General features: G+C 49.4%; 1 protein-coding gene across 1 annotated transcript in view; it reads right to left on the reverse strand.

The window, feature by feature from the left end:
* LOC141974895 (antigen WC1.1-like) overlaps positions 1-15830 on the reverse strand; it is a 69424-nt gene that overhangs the window by 39305 nt on the left and 14289 nt on the right. The window contains exon 3 of the mRNA XM_074934940.1: positions 6501-6815. Within this exon, the coding sequence (XP_074791041.1) occupies positions 6501-6815 (315 nt within the window). The remainder of the gene's footprint in view (positions 1-6500; positions 6816-15830) is intronic.

Raw genomic sequence — 15830 nt, forward strand, 5'->3', positions numbered from 1 at the left:
CATATGCTCAGGGTTCAGCTGATCGCCATATTTGGGGTCAGGAAGGAATTTTCCTCCAGAGCAGATTGGAAGAGGCCCTGGAGGTTTTTCGCCTTCCTCTCTAGCATGGGGCATGGGTCACTTGCTGGAAGATTCTCTGCTCCTTGAAGTCTTTAAACCACAATTTGAGGACTTGAATAGCTCAGACATAGGTGAGAGGTTTATTGCAGGAGTGGGTGGGTGAGATTCTGTGGCCTGCGTTGTGCAGGAGGTCAGACTAGATGATCATAATGGTCCCTTCTGACCTTAATATCTATGAATCTATGAATCTTTGAGAACTCATCGAGGACAGGTGATGTCCCAGAGGACTGGAGATTGGCAAGTACCTATCTATAAAGACTGGAATAAAGAGGACCCTGTCAGTTTAACTTCAATACCCAAAAGATACTGGAACAAATTATTAAACAATCAATTTATAAGCACCTACAGTATAATAGAGTTGTAAGGAAGAGCCAGCATGGATTTGTCTAAAACAAATCATGCCATACCAACCTAATTTCCTTCTTTCACGGGATTACTGGCCTCCTGGGTAGGGCTGAAGTAGTAGACGGGAGATATCTTGATTTTAGTTAGGCTTCTGATATAGTGGCACACAGCATTCTCATAAATTCGAGAAATGTGGTCTAGATGAAATTACTATAAGGTGGGTGCACAACTGGTTGAATAACTGTACTCAAACAGTAGTCATCAGTGGTTTGCTGTCAAACTGGGAATGTGTATCTAGTGGGGTGCCATGGGGTAAGTCCTGGGTCTGGTACTATTCAATATTTTTATTAATGACTTGGATAATGGAATGGAAAGAATGCTTATAAAATGTGCAGGTGACCCAAGCTGGGAGGGATCAAAAGCACTTGGAGGACAGGATTAGAATTCAATATGACCTTGACAAGTTGCAGAGCAGGTTTGAAAACAAGATGAAATTCAATAAAGAAACGGGCAAAGTACTACACTTAGGAATGGAAAGTCAAATGCACAACTTCAAAAGGGGGAATAACTGTACTTGGTGGTAGTACTGCTGAAAAAGATCTGGGGTAACTGTAGATCACAAATTGAATACGATTTAACAATTGGATGCAATTTTGGAAATGCTAATATCATTCTGGTGTGTATTAACAGGAATGTCATATGTAAGACAGAGGATGTAACTGTCCTGATCTAGGGGGCACTGGTGAGGCCTCAGCTGGAGTACTGTGTCCAATTCTGCGTGCCACACTCTAGAAACGATATTGAAAAAAATTGGAGATGGTCCAGAGGAGAGCAACAAAAATGATAAAAGGTTTAGAAAACCTGACCTATGAGGAGAAGTTAAAAAAACTTGGCATGTTTAGTCTTCAGAAAAGAAGACTTGGGGGGACATGATATCAGTCTTCAAATATACTAAGTGCTGTTATACAGAGAACCAGGCTGACTTTTTCTTCCTGTCCACTGAAGGTAGGACAAAAAGTAATGGTCTCAACCTGCAGCAAGGGAGATTTATGTTAGATATTAGGAGAAACATCCTAACTAGAAGGGTAGTTTACGTTCGTTCTAGAATAGGCTGCCAAGGGAGGTTGTAGAATCCACATCACTGGAGGTTTTTAAGAACAGGATGGATAAACTTCTGTCTAGATTTAACTTGTCCTGGCACAGTGCAGGGGGCTGAACTTGATAACCTCTGAAGGTTTCTTCCAGCCCCACATTTCTATGATTCTTTGAAGATACTTCACTCTTCTCTGCCTCAGTTTCCCATCTGTGAAATGTGGATTATGATGTAAGTACTTTGAGAGCTACTCAAAAACTCAAACTCAAAAACTCTATAGAAAAACTAGGTCTTTAGATTATTAGTCATAGCTGCAAACCTAGGTGAGAACTACAACTGTTTAGAAAAACCATTGACTCCTACCAACAAACATTTCTCTTTCAGTTTAAAAACCTAGGAAATTAAATGGCAAAAATCTTTGTTAATGCAGAGTTAATGCACACACACTCCCACTCTGACTGTTCACTGTAATAGCCAGGCACTATCTGCACTTTCCCTATGCTCAAACACTGAGCCTGTCCCTGAGAGCATACCACGCTTGCAAAATATAACAACCACCCTTTTACCGCCCATTTACACATCAACACAAGATATCACCTAAACATATACTTTCTCCCACCCATCATTAAATCCACACACAGCTCTCATGTCCCAACTCACTACTGACAGTACCCATGGCAAGATGAACCCAGTGCCCTGCTCCTGACACAGCCTACACAAATGATGCCGACTGCAACCTCAAGGTCCATATACACATCTTTCTTTTGATAACACACAAGCGATCACTCAAGCCCAGATCTCCTCGTATCACATTCACAGCTCTCTGATGCTCCTCAAACTAATCCCCAGATCTCCTCATATTGCACCCACAGCTCTCCAAGCTGCTCCAGTGTATTCCTCCACCATTCAGTACAGCCACACCTAATGCAGTGACTGCAGCTGGAGAGCAGATACGCTCCGTGGTTATTGCCAGCTCCAGGAGGATCCCTTGGTGAAGAGCTGCTTGGGGCTTCAATTGGTGGCACTGAAACAGAAACTCTAAGAATTGTGAACTGCCTCAGTCAACTCAACAGTGCTCTATCTGGGGCTTTCTGATGACAATTAAAAAAGCAAACATTGGTGACTATCTCCCTGCCCAAAGTTGTAGAGCTGTTCTGAGATCGTGGGTAAAATTGGGGATTCAGAGCAGACTTTGAGTAGAATAAAATGGTAAAAAACCATCATTAATGCAGAGTTAAGGTTGCCCAATGATACCCTGGGTGCCTTCAGAATGTTGATCTCAGCAGGGGAGGGTCCCCCAAGTACAGGACACAATGTCACAAGGTGTTGAGGGGATCCTGTGAGAGGCTGAGCACCCTCAGCTGCCACTCCTGGATCAGACCCAAAGTGAGTCAAACACACCAATGAAGGGATAAAGGAGGGAAGGGGCATGGAGAGGTGAAAGCTCTATTATCACTAGAAGCTCACACCAAGAAATTTGTAGGAATGAGCACCATGGGGCTGAGGTCTCCCTCTCTCCCCACCACCAGCCATATACTACCTGGCTGGTTCTTGAGTAGCCTGACTAGTTTTTCTTTAGGCTTGCCAGTAGCTGGTCCAACGGTGTTATTGGCTGGGGGATGGGGAGGGGTTGGTGTTGCCAGGATTTCTAAGCTGTGCACAAATGCGCCTGGGCATGCAGCGATCTCGGAACTCCAGCTATGCGTGTCACAACTGGTAACACACAATGGCCTCCCGGCTGGCACACTCATCCTGAGCTGCATGTGTGCAGTGTGCCAAGGCAGACACCAGTCAATGGGAGAGCAGTACCACACTCCCAACCACAAATCCCACCAAACCTGTCTTAACTTTCTGAGCAATGAGCCCCTCCCCATGTTTGCCCCCAACCCTGGGACTCGGTCCTGCCCACAGACCAGCCTCACCTCCGCTGGGACCTGGCCCTGTCCACAGACCAGCCACACCTCCCCTGGGATGTGGGCCTGCCCACAGACAGGCCAGTTTTTCTGTGCCTTAGAGGTGGCAACCCCACCCTATACAAAAAGGCAGCCCCTCTCCAATCCTGGCTTCTCTTCTCCAGGACTTCAAATTTAAGGAAAAAGACCTCTCTGTTTTCCATTTCCCCCAGCCCATCCTAACACCCAACCTGGCAGTATGACCACGGCCGGCGAGCCAGCCAGATCTCCTCATGGACACATGTACAGGCTATCCAGCTGGCTGCCGTGGACTGGGCTTTCGGCCAGTGGTGTGTTCCACAGGCACGCTAGCGGGCAGTGCAGATCCTTTCCAGACTCTGCTGTTAGCGGTGATGTTGGGAAAGGCACCTCGCTAGCTGGCCCTGCCCTGATTTTATCTCCTCCATTTAGGTTTGTGTCCTGACAAGACCCTGGCCCTGACAAGAAGGCGACCTTTGTTACCCATATAAGAAGACCCCAGGAATGTCACTCTGTCTGTTAGTCACTCTGAAGCCTAGGATGTGTGCTGAGTCAGCATGAAATGTTGGAACAAGCTACAAGCGTGGCTGAGAGCTCCTCTGCTTCAGAATATCACCAGGTTCAGTCATCACTGAGATTCATGGTCACTTACCATCCAACTTTTAAGTTATAAGATATTTTTAACTCTCAGAGTTTCCCTAATTCCAAATGGTGCCATCTCCTGTTGCTGTCACTGGGCCTGAAGCCAACGAGATGCCTCCATCTGCCTACAGTCGGTTGGCATGTGGGAGTGAGCCCACCCTGAGTAAAGTTGGCTGCCACCTTCCACTGTTTTCAATTAGACTGAAGCCCACAGGAAACATGGCTGCCCTTGTATGGTTGAGGGGGATGGACAGGGCCCAGGGGCAGTAGAGACCCTGTGAAAGGAGGGTGGGGAGAATGCGGGGAGCAGGGAACAGGGAGGGGAGGGGCAGGAGGCAGATTTAGGGGTTTCAACAGAATGGCATGGAGAAGGATGTGGGGCAGGAGAAAGGCTGGGGGGCAGAGGGACATGGGGTCGGGTCAGCTGGAGGTGGAGGTGGAAGGGAGGTTGAGAGGGACGTAGGGGGATGCAAAGTTCAGGGAGGCTGAGGGGGCTGCAGAAGACAGCAATGGGGTGAGAGATGAAGGGGATTAGGTGGCAGATCCCCAGCCTCGAGTTGGTGGTGGAGGTGGAGTGTCCCCTCCAAGCAGTCGGGGAAGGCAGTCTTGCCGTGTTTCCAGATCTCGCAAACTGATTGGGAGTCATGGGATTTTGCTGCCTACAAAAAATCAGAGGAGCTGCTGTGATGACACAAGAATCTCCTCTAATACGCCAGTTTTCAGGGCTGGACCAAGCTCTGTGCTTCAGGGCTGAGGACACAGACCTGCCATGCCACTTAGCCCTGCCTTCATGTATATCACTAGAGCAGAGAGAGGGTCCCGGGGCAGCAAGAGGCAAGGGAGGGTGAAGTTGGGAAACTGTTCCGGCTGGGAACCAGGCAGAAGACAAATCTGCTTGGCTCTGGAGGCGGGGGAGTGGGGAGTCAGGGAAGTGATGTAGCTGGGTCCCAGGTGATGTCCCAGGGCAGCAGGAGGTAGGGAAGTCTTGTGATGAGTGAAGAGGGAATGAAGGGCAGTTCCCCCATCTCAGGGGTGAGAAGAGGGCAAGTGCAGTCTCCAGCTGAGCAGCCAGGGAGAGGGGTGTTTTGCGTGTGCATTACAAGGTTGACTTTCCAACCTGAAATTATCACACACACACTGGCAGGGGAATAGAGGGCAGTTAAAAAGTCCAAAGACAGACCAAGGTGACAACTTACTTTAGCAATAAATACAGTATTGGTACAGTGATAGACTCAGCTTGGTGAAAGGCACCTTGGTAATAAGTAAGTCTCATTTTCAAATCAGAGAGAACTGTCAGGCGCTCAAGTTGTCAAGCATTTGTCTTTCAATTAATGTCTGCCTCAGAAAGAAAATTGCTGCATGCTTTCAACAAAAATGAAATGGGTGGTTCAAAATTCTGTGAAAACATTAACTGTCCTAAGTAATTTAAAAAACAACTGGGAGGGAGGTGGGTATATCTGAGACAGATGATAAGAGAAAAAGGAGTGACATGTGCGTACATTGCAATTTGACAATGTACATGTTTTGCATTCATATTCTTTCTCTGTTTTTTGCTTAATATTTTCTTCCAGCAGCCACTCTTGCTTCACAGGACTTTACGAATTACACCCATGCAATAGCGTGGGCTTCCAGCTAGTCTCTAATAATCAGATCTGCATGAATGGGTGGCACAAAGCCAACCCCTGTTGCAGGGCAATAACATAAAAGTGGCCACAACTGCTCCAATTCCATCAAGAAAGTTTTAAAATAATAACACCTGGCCCCTACATAGCACTATGTATTCAAGTGCCTGAAAGCACTTTGCAAACACAAATGAAGTTAAGCCTCACAGCCACTTGCTGAGGTAGGAAATTACCTGTTGTTTCACAAATGGGGAAACTGAGACACAAGGCATTATTGAATACAAAACCAGAACTGGAAATAAAACCCCTGTTTTCTGGTTTCTGGTTCTGTGCTCTGACCACTAGACCCTTCCCCTTACAGTTGTATCTGAGTCGGGAGGAGAGTGCTCAGCAGTGGAGAACATGCATCCCTAGTGGAGGATAAGGGAAATCAGAGCTCTTCTGGGACCCTATCCTTATATCAGGAGAAAGGTAAATAGAACTGTCCCCATTTACTGGAGACACTTGAAATAGAGAGGAATATGAGAGAGATAATGGGGTTTCCCACAATGTCTTCTTGGCTCCCCCTGGGTGGTGGGAAAGTGGAGCCATCCTTTGTAGCAGACAGGAATCCTTTGGAGCGACTTGGAAACACGCAAAGTTTTCTGGGATGTGGGTTCACGTGAGGCATATTGGATGTGGGAGAAAAGAGACTGAGTGGCTCAGCTGTAGGGTCCGTGTTAGTGGTTCACCAGTTTGAATTCTTACCTGAGCACAATACGCCGACATCATTTGTGTGGGAGCATGTGTGGTTGGGACGGGACATCCTGGGACATTTCTGAAGGAGAGACTCATTCCCCACACACTGAAACTCTTCCTTCCAGATCAGATCATGTCCTTCTCCGAAGTGAGCTGCTCCCAAGGTGGCTACAGCCTGTCCACACCCTAATTCATTGCAGATAACAGAAGCGGTGTTGAAATCCAAGTGTGAATCACAGACTGTCTCCCACATTTTTCCATGTTTGACTTCAACACGTCCTGAGCAGGCAGTGTCCCCTCCAATCAGACGGACCTCGATGAGACCTAGAGAGTCAATGCATCCATCAATCAGTGTTGGTTATTTTGACATCCCATAACCTTCCCCAGGCCTTCCTGGGGATGAAATGAAGGGAACCTTCTTCTCTCAACAGCAAAGACATTGTTAAATAAGTGGGAGCCCTTTACTCCATATGCCAGTTCCTGTTGTTACCAGTCAGCTCTGTGTTCTTGGGGAACCAGGGCGCAGTACCCAGCCTGTCTGACTCATGAAAGACCTTCCCCCGCAGCCTCTGCTTGAACCAAAACCAATCAGAAGAAAGACTTACAAAAAGCAATGAAAAGGCAGTGGGAGGCACACCTAAACCCCTGGGACAAGAGTGACAGGATTAAGGAAACTCCCCTAGCCTCATTTGCATGGAAGATGGGACAGGGAGGCATCTCTATTAGCATACAGAATGGAGAACAGAGATTCCAACGCAAGAGCCACACGGAACTCTGGGACCTGAAAAGCAGGGAAGCACGGCATGATGGGGGATCTCTGCTCCAGATGTTAATGAACCCACGCCTGCACACACCCAGCTCAGTAGTTATCAGACCTATTCTAATAATAAATCCGTTCTTGGTATCCAAAATACTGAAGTTCCCTAATTGCATTGTGAGCTCCCTCCAAGGAACACCGCCCACAGCCAGGAAAGAGCAGTTCCTACTGCCTAGCCTGAACACAACAACTTTGGTATATTCCCTTGAGCCATCAGTTTACCCATAAACAAATCTAGTGTTCTCCCTTGAACCATTGTTGTTTCCCTACAAAAACCCCTACCCATGCTCAAGTAAGTGTTCTGATGCCCGTATCCAACATCTGCATCAGTTCCTTTGGGACTTCATCTTCTCCTGACTGATCGTGCTGGGGGCTCTGCCTGTCTCCAGCAATCTGGACCCTCAGCTACTACCATCACTTGGGAACCCTGATCAATTCAAGCTTCATGGAATGGTGAGAACCCAGCTCTCTCTCTCTCGGGATAGCCTTCTGACCCTGACTTGTGTGATAAGTTATAGTTTTCTAAACCTGACTTTTATAATCAAATCTAAGTTAGATTTCATATGATCACTGGCTTGTTTGGCTCCCCTATGGTTATTACCAGGTGTGATACAGCATGGCCAGAGGGCAGCAGGAGAGTGGGGTTTTTTTTTGAAGCAAAAAAGGTATTTTTATTTGCATAACACACTTACAAAACAAAAACAACAGCATATGCAATGTGTAACACAGCAACCAGTCACAATTGTTTTCTCATTAGCTTCAGGGGAGGGAAGTGTTCAAGCTTGCCTGGGTCCAGAACGGGGGGCTTCCTCAACTCACATGGTCTTCCACCCTTCCGAGTTACCTGGTGGCCCAGAGCGAGGGGGCTTCATCGACTCTCAAGGTCTGCCACTCCCTTGAGTTACCTGGCGCCACGCCCAGTATCACCAACAATTCCCTCCTTTGAAAGCACCCAACAAGAGGGGCAGGCTGTGGGGTGGACAATCTGGGGGAGGGGGCACGTGCACCCACGTGTGAAAGGACCCCTCTAAGGTGGTGGTGTCCACAGCAGCAATGGCTGGGGCTGGGGTCCCTTACCCTCTCCCCTAATCAAAGGGTCAAACAAAGGGAACCAGATGGGGACACTGAGCAGAGAACCTCGGACAGTTCCCACCGCTCCTCAAAAGCATCAAGGGAGTCAGTGGACGCCGCCCAGAGGAACTCCGCCCGGATATGTGAACAGACCGAGGATCGGAAAATGGCCCCACAGTCACAGGAAACTCCATCAGCCAACCTCCTCTCTCTGGTTTTATAGACGGCCGTTTTAGCCAGGGCCAGGAGGAGGTTAACTAGGAGATTCCGCGACTTTGTGAGGCCACGGATGGGGAGTGCATAAATAAAAAGCTGAGGGGAAAAATGCAACCAAAAACATAATAGAAGATTTGTGAGGAGCCAGAACAGGGGCTGCAGCCTGGCGCACTCCAAATATACATGCGCCAGGGTTTCCCTCACACCGCAAAAGGGACAAGTATCTGGGATGGGGGTGAACCACGCCAAGTACGTGCCCGTGCTCACAACTCCATGAAGGAGCCGCCAACTGATGTCCCCGATGGGCCTTGGAACCAAGGTGGAATATAGGCTGGCCCACCGGGACTGCTCACCCTTTAAAGGTGGCAGAAGGTCTCGCCACGTTGTGTCGGGGCAGGACACTAGGGTGAGTGCGTGAAGGGTGTGGAGCACAGGCGTGTATAGATGTTTCCTTGGCGCGGTTTGGAAGCATAGCAGCTGAAGTTCATGCAGCCGGCTCGCAGTAAAGGGGTGAGGGGGTCGATTGGGTCTACGGGGCAGGGGTCCAATTAAAAGGTCCGGCGGGCCTGGGGTACAGGGTGGGCGGGGCGTGCTCTCGAGCAGGACCCGGTCGAGGTAAGCTCGAGCAGCGGGCGGCAAAGCAGCCTTCACCTCCTGAAGTACGCACCAGAAGGTATGAGGTCTGGAGAGCTCCATGCGCCGAGCAAGCGTCAGGTGATCCAGCCAGTCTCCCCGGTCGTAGTCCAGGAGGTCTCCGACTCTCGTGACTTCTGCCAGGATCAAGCTCTGGCGCATGGAGCGGGACTCCGCCACCTGCACACGGAGCTGGGGGTTGTGTAGCAGGGGCTCCGCGAGGAGATCTGCCCCCTCGGTGGCCGCCACGGACCTGGTCATTAAAAACAGTTTCCAAGTCCGGAGGAGGTCTTGGTAGAAGACCGGCAGCCCGGAGAGATCTCGCAGAAGACCTCCCGGACGGAGATAAAAGAGCTGCCGGTCATATCGGAGCCCTCGGATGCGGCGCAGGATGGCGTGCGCCAGTATGCTCCACGCCGAACTGCCTGCACCATAGAGGAGCTTCTGTAGGGCCTGGAAGCAAAAGACGCGGACCTGAGTGTGTAGACACTTCAGGCCCTGTCCTCCTTCCTTCAGGGGTAGATGAAGAACCCCTACAGGGGCCCAGTGCATTCCTGACCAAAAGAACCCCAGAATCGATGTCTGGAGGTTGGTCAGGAAACCCGGGGCCGGGACCAGGGTGTTGAGCCGGTACCAGAGCATGGACAGGACTAGTTGATTAAGCACCAGTGCTCTCCCTCGGAGGGAGAGACATCGGAGTAGTCCTGTCCATTTCTGGAGCCGCTCTATCACCCCACCCTCTAAATTTTCCCAGTTTTCCGGCGGAGAGGGATGCGTGGCAGAAAGGTAAATGCCGAGGTAGAGCAGCGGACCCGCGTTCCACCGGATGGTCTGAAGCGCAGGTGGGAGGGAGCTCGCCTGCCGCCAGTCTCCTACCGCCAAGCCAGAGCTCTTGACCCAGTTGACCCGGGCAGAGGAGGCTGCCGAATAGATGGCCTGGCAAGCCTCCACCCGCGCCAAGTCGCCCGGGTCCTGGACCACGAGGAGCACGTCATCAGCGTACGCTGACAGGACCAGCCGCAGCTCCGGCTCCTGCAGCACCAACCCTGTCAACCTCCTGAAGAGGAGACAGAGGAAGGGCTCGATCGCCAGAGCGTACAGCTGGCCCGAGAGGGGGCACCCCTGCTGTACTCCTTGCCGGTTCGGTCAGGGTCCAGTTGAGCTTAACCAGACACTCTGCGGAAGCGTACAGCACCCGGAGAAAACCCACAAACTGGGGTCCGAAGACAAACGCCTGCAGAGTGCTCAGGAGGTACCCGTAGTCCACCCTATCGAAAGCCTTCTCCTGAGCTAGGGACAGGAGGGCAAACGACAGACCATCTCTACGCCCGAGTTCCAAAAGGTCCCGAACCAGAAATAGGTTATCAAAGATACTCCGGTCCGGGACGGTGTAGGTCTGGTCTGGGTGGATCACGTCCGCCAGCACAGACCCTAGCCGCAGCGAGATTGCTTTCGCTACGATTTTGTAGTCCGTGCTGAGGAGCGAGACGGGACGCCAATTTCATAAATCGCGGAGGTCCCCCTTCTTTGGCAATAAAGTGAACACAGCTCGCCTGCACGAAAGAGGGAGGACCCCGCTCTGCAGAGACTCGGCCCAGACGGTGACTAGGTCTGGGCTGAGGACGTCCCAAAACACGCGGTAGAACTCCACGGTCAGCCTGTCCATGCCTGCAGACTTATTAGTGGGCATACAATGGAGGGCTTCCAAGAACTCGGCCAGAGTGAGAGGCAACTCTAGCCGGTCTCGGTCGCTCGCTCTGACCGTAGGGAGCTCCTCCCAAAGCACTCTGCAAGCGCTAGGGTCGATCGGATCCGGGGAGAAAAGACTTGCATAGAAGGCTCGGGCCCTCCCGCACATCTCCACCGGTTCCGTGAGGGGGGTGCCGTCTTCCGCCAGGAGGCATGTGGCGTGTTTCTTGGCCCCCCTCATTTTCTCCAGGGCATAGAAGAAGCGGGAGCCGCGATCCATCTCCCGAAGGAGGCGGATATGGGATCGAACAAAGGTGCCCCGGGCCCGATGGTCCTCGAGGGCCTGGAGCTCCTCCCGCTTCTCCCAGCACGCTCCGCAGAGGAGCGGGTCCTCGGGGCTGGCAGCCAGACGCCTCTCCAGCTCTAAGACCTCCCATTCCAACTGCTCTATCGCCGCATTTCTCCATCGGCTGGTGCCCCGCATGTAGTCACGGCAGAAAAGCCGGGCGCGCACCTTCCCTAGGTCCCACCATCGCCATGCCGAGGGAAAGGCATGCCGCTGCCTTCGCCAGGCCAGCCAGAATTCCCGGAAGGACGTCACGAAGCCCTCATCCTCCAACAGGCTGTTGTTAAAATGCCAATAGGCCGGCCCCGGCCTCTCCGCACAGAGGGAGGCTGTCACGGTGGCTAGGTGATGGTCAGAAAATGGGGCCAGCCGAATGCTGGAGGAGTGGGCTTGTGAGAGATGGAAGCGTGATAAATAAATGCGGTCCAACTGGGAGTGGCGCAACCTATGGGCCTCCACCCGGACAAAGGTGAACGTGGAAGTGTCATCTGGGTGGTGGTCACGCCAGATGTCCACTAGGGAGTGATGTTCGACTACCTCCCGGAGGGTGTTCGCGGCGGCCGGGCTCTGCTTAGTCCCCGAGTGGTCCCGCTCCTCGAGGGTGGTATTAAAATCCCCTCCCAGGACCAGGCACTCGTGAGAATCTAAGGTGCAGAGGAAGGCAGACATCCTCAGCTGGAATATTGTATTTCTGTCCCTTCATTATAGGAAGGCTATTGAAAAACTGGCAAAAGTTCAAAGAAAGGAAACTATTCAATGATGAAGCCTGGAGGCTTGAGAGACGCTCAATCTGTGAGACTGGGGAGTAAAGGAGAATAAGGGGCAAGGAATAGCAAGTGTCTCCGCAGGGCTGAGAACAAGTAGGGGAGGAGCTTCATAATTCATATTATCTGAAAATACTAAAATAATGGCTGAGAGTTCAGAAGGGAAAAGCAAAGGGCAGAGAGGAGGAATAATTCCCCAGCAGTGGAAGGAGTAGAGTGGGATAGACACAAAGGGGAAGTGACCGAGTCACTGTGGTTGAAGATAGTCTCGAACAGACTAGTGGGAAGAAAGCAGGGGAATGTTCTGCATGATGCCAGAGAACAGAGCTGCTCCAACTGCTTGGAATTAGGATCTCGTGTGTCGGCCTCACGCCAACAGAGCCTGACACATGGAAGGCCGGTTCCAGTGTGAAGCCCTTCTCAATTACCCTTATGGCTTGTCTACAGGGGATGTTACCTCATATTAACTTTAATTAGCTCACCTTAAATACCTTGTGTCCACATGAACCCTGTTCTCAGAGCAATTTATTTGGCATCTTAGGTTGCTGTAACTAATCCTCATGGGAGAAGAAGTGGCTCCACTTCACAATCAGTTTGTTCATTGTAAGATTCCTGTGAAATAATTCCTAATGCTAATGCTGCTGACTGTCCCTCAGCTAGTGTCCCATACTGCATTGCTTCATACCTGCATCAACCTGCTTTGCGCCTGTTTGCACTCCACAGCTCTGGGGTCATCTTGACCAGATTTACCCTCTCTGGTTAAATGCTGGCAGGCAGCCAGGAGCGCCTCTTTTCACTACCAGGTGAGTTCATATTCCCATAGCAACCAAGCCCTCCCCCCCCCCCCGCCCCTGCTTCCACATAGACCTCTGTAGAGGCCCAGGACTAGATTGGTCTGTCTGGAGACAAGCATGTCCAGTTCCCTCTGGATAAGAGTCACCAGAATGCAGACATCTACAGGGCACTGTCAGAGAAAATGAAAGTGAGGTGGCTCTGAATCTAGTACCGAGTCAGTGAACGAGCTCCAGCAGTTTAGTAACTGCACGTGAATCTCTGCAAGCTGTCCTGAGTACAGCTGAATGAATAACTGAAATTTCTCCCCGTCCCACCCAAAATGTGTTCCTTTTTTAATGTCTTTTCAAAATCATATTTCAAATCTTTCATTAGATCAGAAAGAATGTTTTTATGTTTTGTTTCTGCAAGAAAAAAACAAAAACATTCAGTTTTGGCTCTAAATGAATCAGTTCTTTTTTCAGATTTTTTGGTTTGGCCACTGAACTGAAAAAATCAAATTATTCACTCAGCTGTAGTCAGTAAAATCTGCAGAAGGGCACAAGGAGTCACTAACCTGCTCCTGCCACTCCTCCACCCACCCTAGAAAAGAAAATAGTCATCCATCCACCCCCCAATTGCTCCAAACCATACACATTTTAAAAATCTCGCCTACTTAAAGCCTGCCCCATCCTCCCCACACACGCATGTGCACCACTCAAATAAAGTACAGAAGGTCTGTAGAATGGGAAATAAATGGGGGCATATCTTACTATCACAAGGGAAAACATGGAGTTGAAAGAGAAGATGGGAATGTCATTCCGACATTATGGGAACAAGAACTTTTTATCATTGTTGGCATGGAGACTATGAGGAATGGGACCATAAAGGACTGTTTTTTCTTATTTCCCTGTGCACGTGTAACTGTGTGACGAGGGGAGTTGTAGTGTGCAGAGAGGCTGTCAGATCTCAGGAAAAAATAAGAAAAAGCTGTACATGATTTGTTCCATGGAGCATACAGTTAATCCCAATAGACAGCTCTGAAAGCAGCTGGAAAGGCTTCCTGGAGCACGCACAAAAGGTCAGAATGAAGCGCAAAACCCTTGGGAGGGACATGATGCAGAAAATGCAGAAGCAAACAACTGCGATAAAGCAGCTTTTACTGGAAAAGCCAAGCACTGTGCCCCAATGCTCCAATGTCCTGAAAACTATGGAGAATGCACCATACTGAGAGCACAATTCCAAACAACCTTAGCACAGATCCTTCCCACTGCATTCAATCCCACAGGAGATGGAGAAGGAGAATGCTTTCTGACGCATCACCATCAGGGGTGAATACTCCTTGGTGGGGCTCTCCCTCAATAGCCAAGTTTTTCAGTTTGCACCACATTCTATGGACTGGTCTACTCCTAAAACTTAGGTCGCCCTAGCTACATGGATCATGGCTCTGAAAAATTCACACCTCTAAGAGACACAGTTCCTTTTTTTGATAAATTCAAAAAATTCATTTCCATAGAATGATCCAAGTGTAGGACTGGAATGGACCTTGATAGGTCATCTAATCCATTCCTCTGCACCAAGGCAGGATTAAACCTATGTCTTCATTGGCATTTTTGTCAGTGAAACTTCTGTCGGACAGAGGTGTAAAAAAAACTACCCCCCGACTGACAAAAGCGCCGGTATGGACAGAGCTGTGCCGGCAGGAGACGCTCTCCCACTGACATAGCTAATGGTGCTTGTTAGGGCTCATTTAATTATGCTGGCAGGAGAGATCTCTCCCATCGGCATAGAGTGGCTACATGGGATGCCTTACAGCTGTGCCACTGTAAGGTCTGCAGTGAAAACATAGCATAAGTATTATCTAGACCACCCCTGACAGATGTTTGTTTGACCCTTTCTTAAAAATGTCCAATGACAGAGATTTCACAACCTCCCTAAGTAATTGGTTCCACTGCTTAACAAGTCTTACAGTTAGGAAGTTTTCCCCTATGTCTAATCTAAATCTCTCTTGCTTCAATTTAATCCTTTTACTTCTAGCCCCATCCTCAGTTGTTAAGGAGAAAAATTTAGTGCCCTCCTATTTATAGCAGCCTTTTATGTATTTGAAGAATGTCAGGATGTCCCCCCATCAGCCTTCTCTTCTCCAGACTAAACCAGCCCACTTTTTCCATCTTTCCTCGTAGTTGATGTTTTTCTAGGCCTTTAATCATTTTTGTTGCTCTCCTCTGTTAGCTACCATTTTGTCTGAAAAACTCAGAGCTCAGCCCATAAATGGCATAATACCTCCCATCCCATGCTATTAATTCAGAATGTAATCAAACCAAAACTCCTTTACTTGCTCACAATGTTCATTAACCACAAATTCCTGTGGCATCCTAGCAGAAGCACAAGACATCCTCACTCTCTTCCCTTAACCACTTGGACCATTTTGCAAGGGGCCCTCTCTGGCTGCCCATAATTTTGAGAAGTTTTATCCAGTTCCTGCCCCCATCCATCCTCCAGGATTTCAACCTGGGTCTCACAGATGTTGTGTAACATCCAATAGGCACTTATCACACCAGGCACATTAGTAGTAGTATCATAGCATCAGGGCTCCGTTGTACTAGGCGCTGTACAAACACAGAAGAGAAAGACAGTCTCTGCCCCAAAGAACTTAAAATCTAAGTAGAAGGCAAGAAACAACAGAGGGATACAAACAGACGGACGGGGAGTACATGGTCAGCATGACAGATTGTGCTCTCAGCACACCAACAGCTTAACCATTGTCTAGTTTTCACCTGGGTCAATTTTCAACTGTTGTCTTGTGTTTGTCTAGTGATGGATGGCAACTATGGTTTCTGTTCTTGCATATATCTTCCAAAGTTCAATGATCTTGTTTCCAGAGGCAGGATGACCTTAAGCTGTTTTTTCTTTCCTGTGGACTTCCCATTCCCCTGCTGATTTCTATGCAAATAGAGCTTCCCTTGTTTGGGGGGACCCTTTGCTTAATTTCACTGAGGGCAGGTAGATAGTTGCCTTCCATCCTGCCTGTG

The sequence above is a fragment of the Natator depressus genome, chromosome 1 (genome assembly GCF_965152275.1).
Source record: "Natator depressus isolate rNatDep1 chromosome 1, rNatDep2.hap1, whole genome shotgun sequence".
Taxonomy (NCBI): domain Eukaryota; kingdom Metazoa; phylum Chordata; order Testudines; family Cheloniidae; genus Natator; species Natator depressus.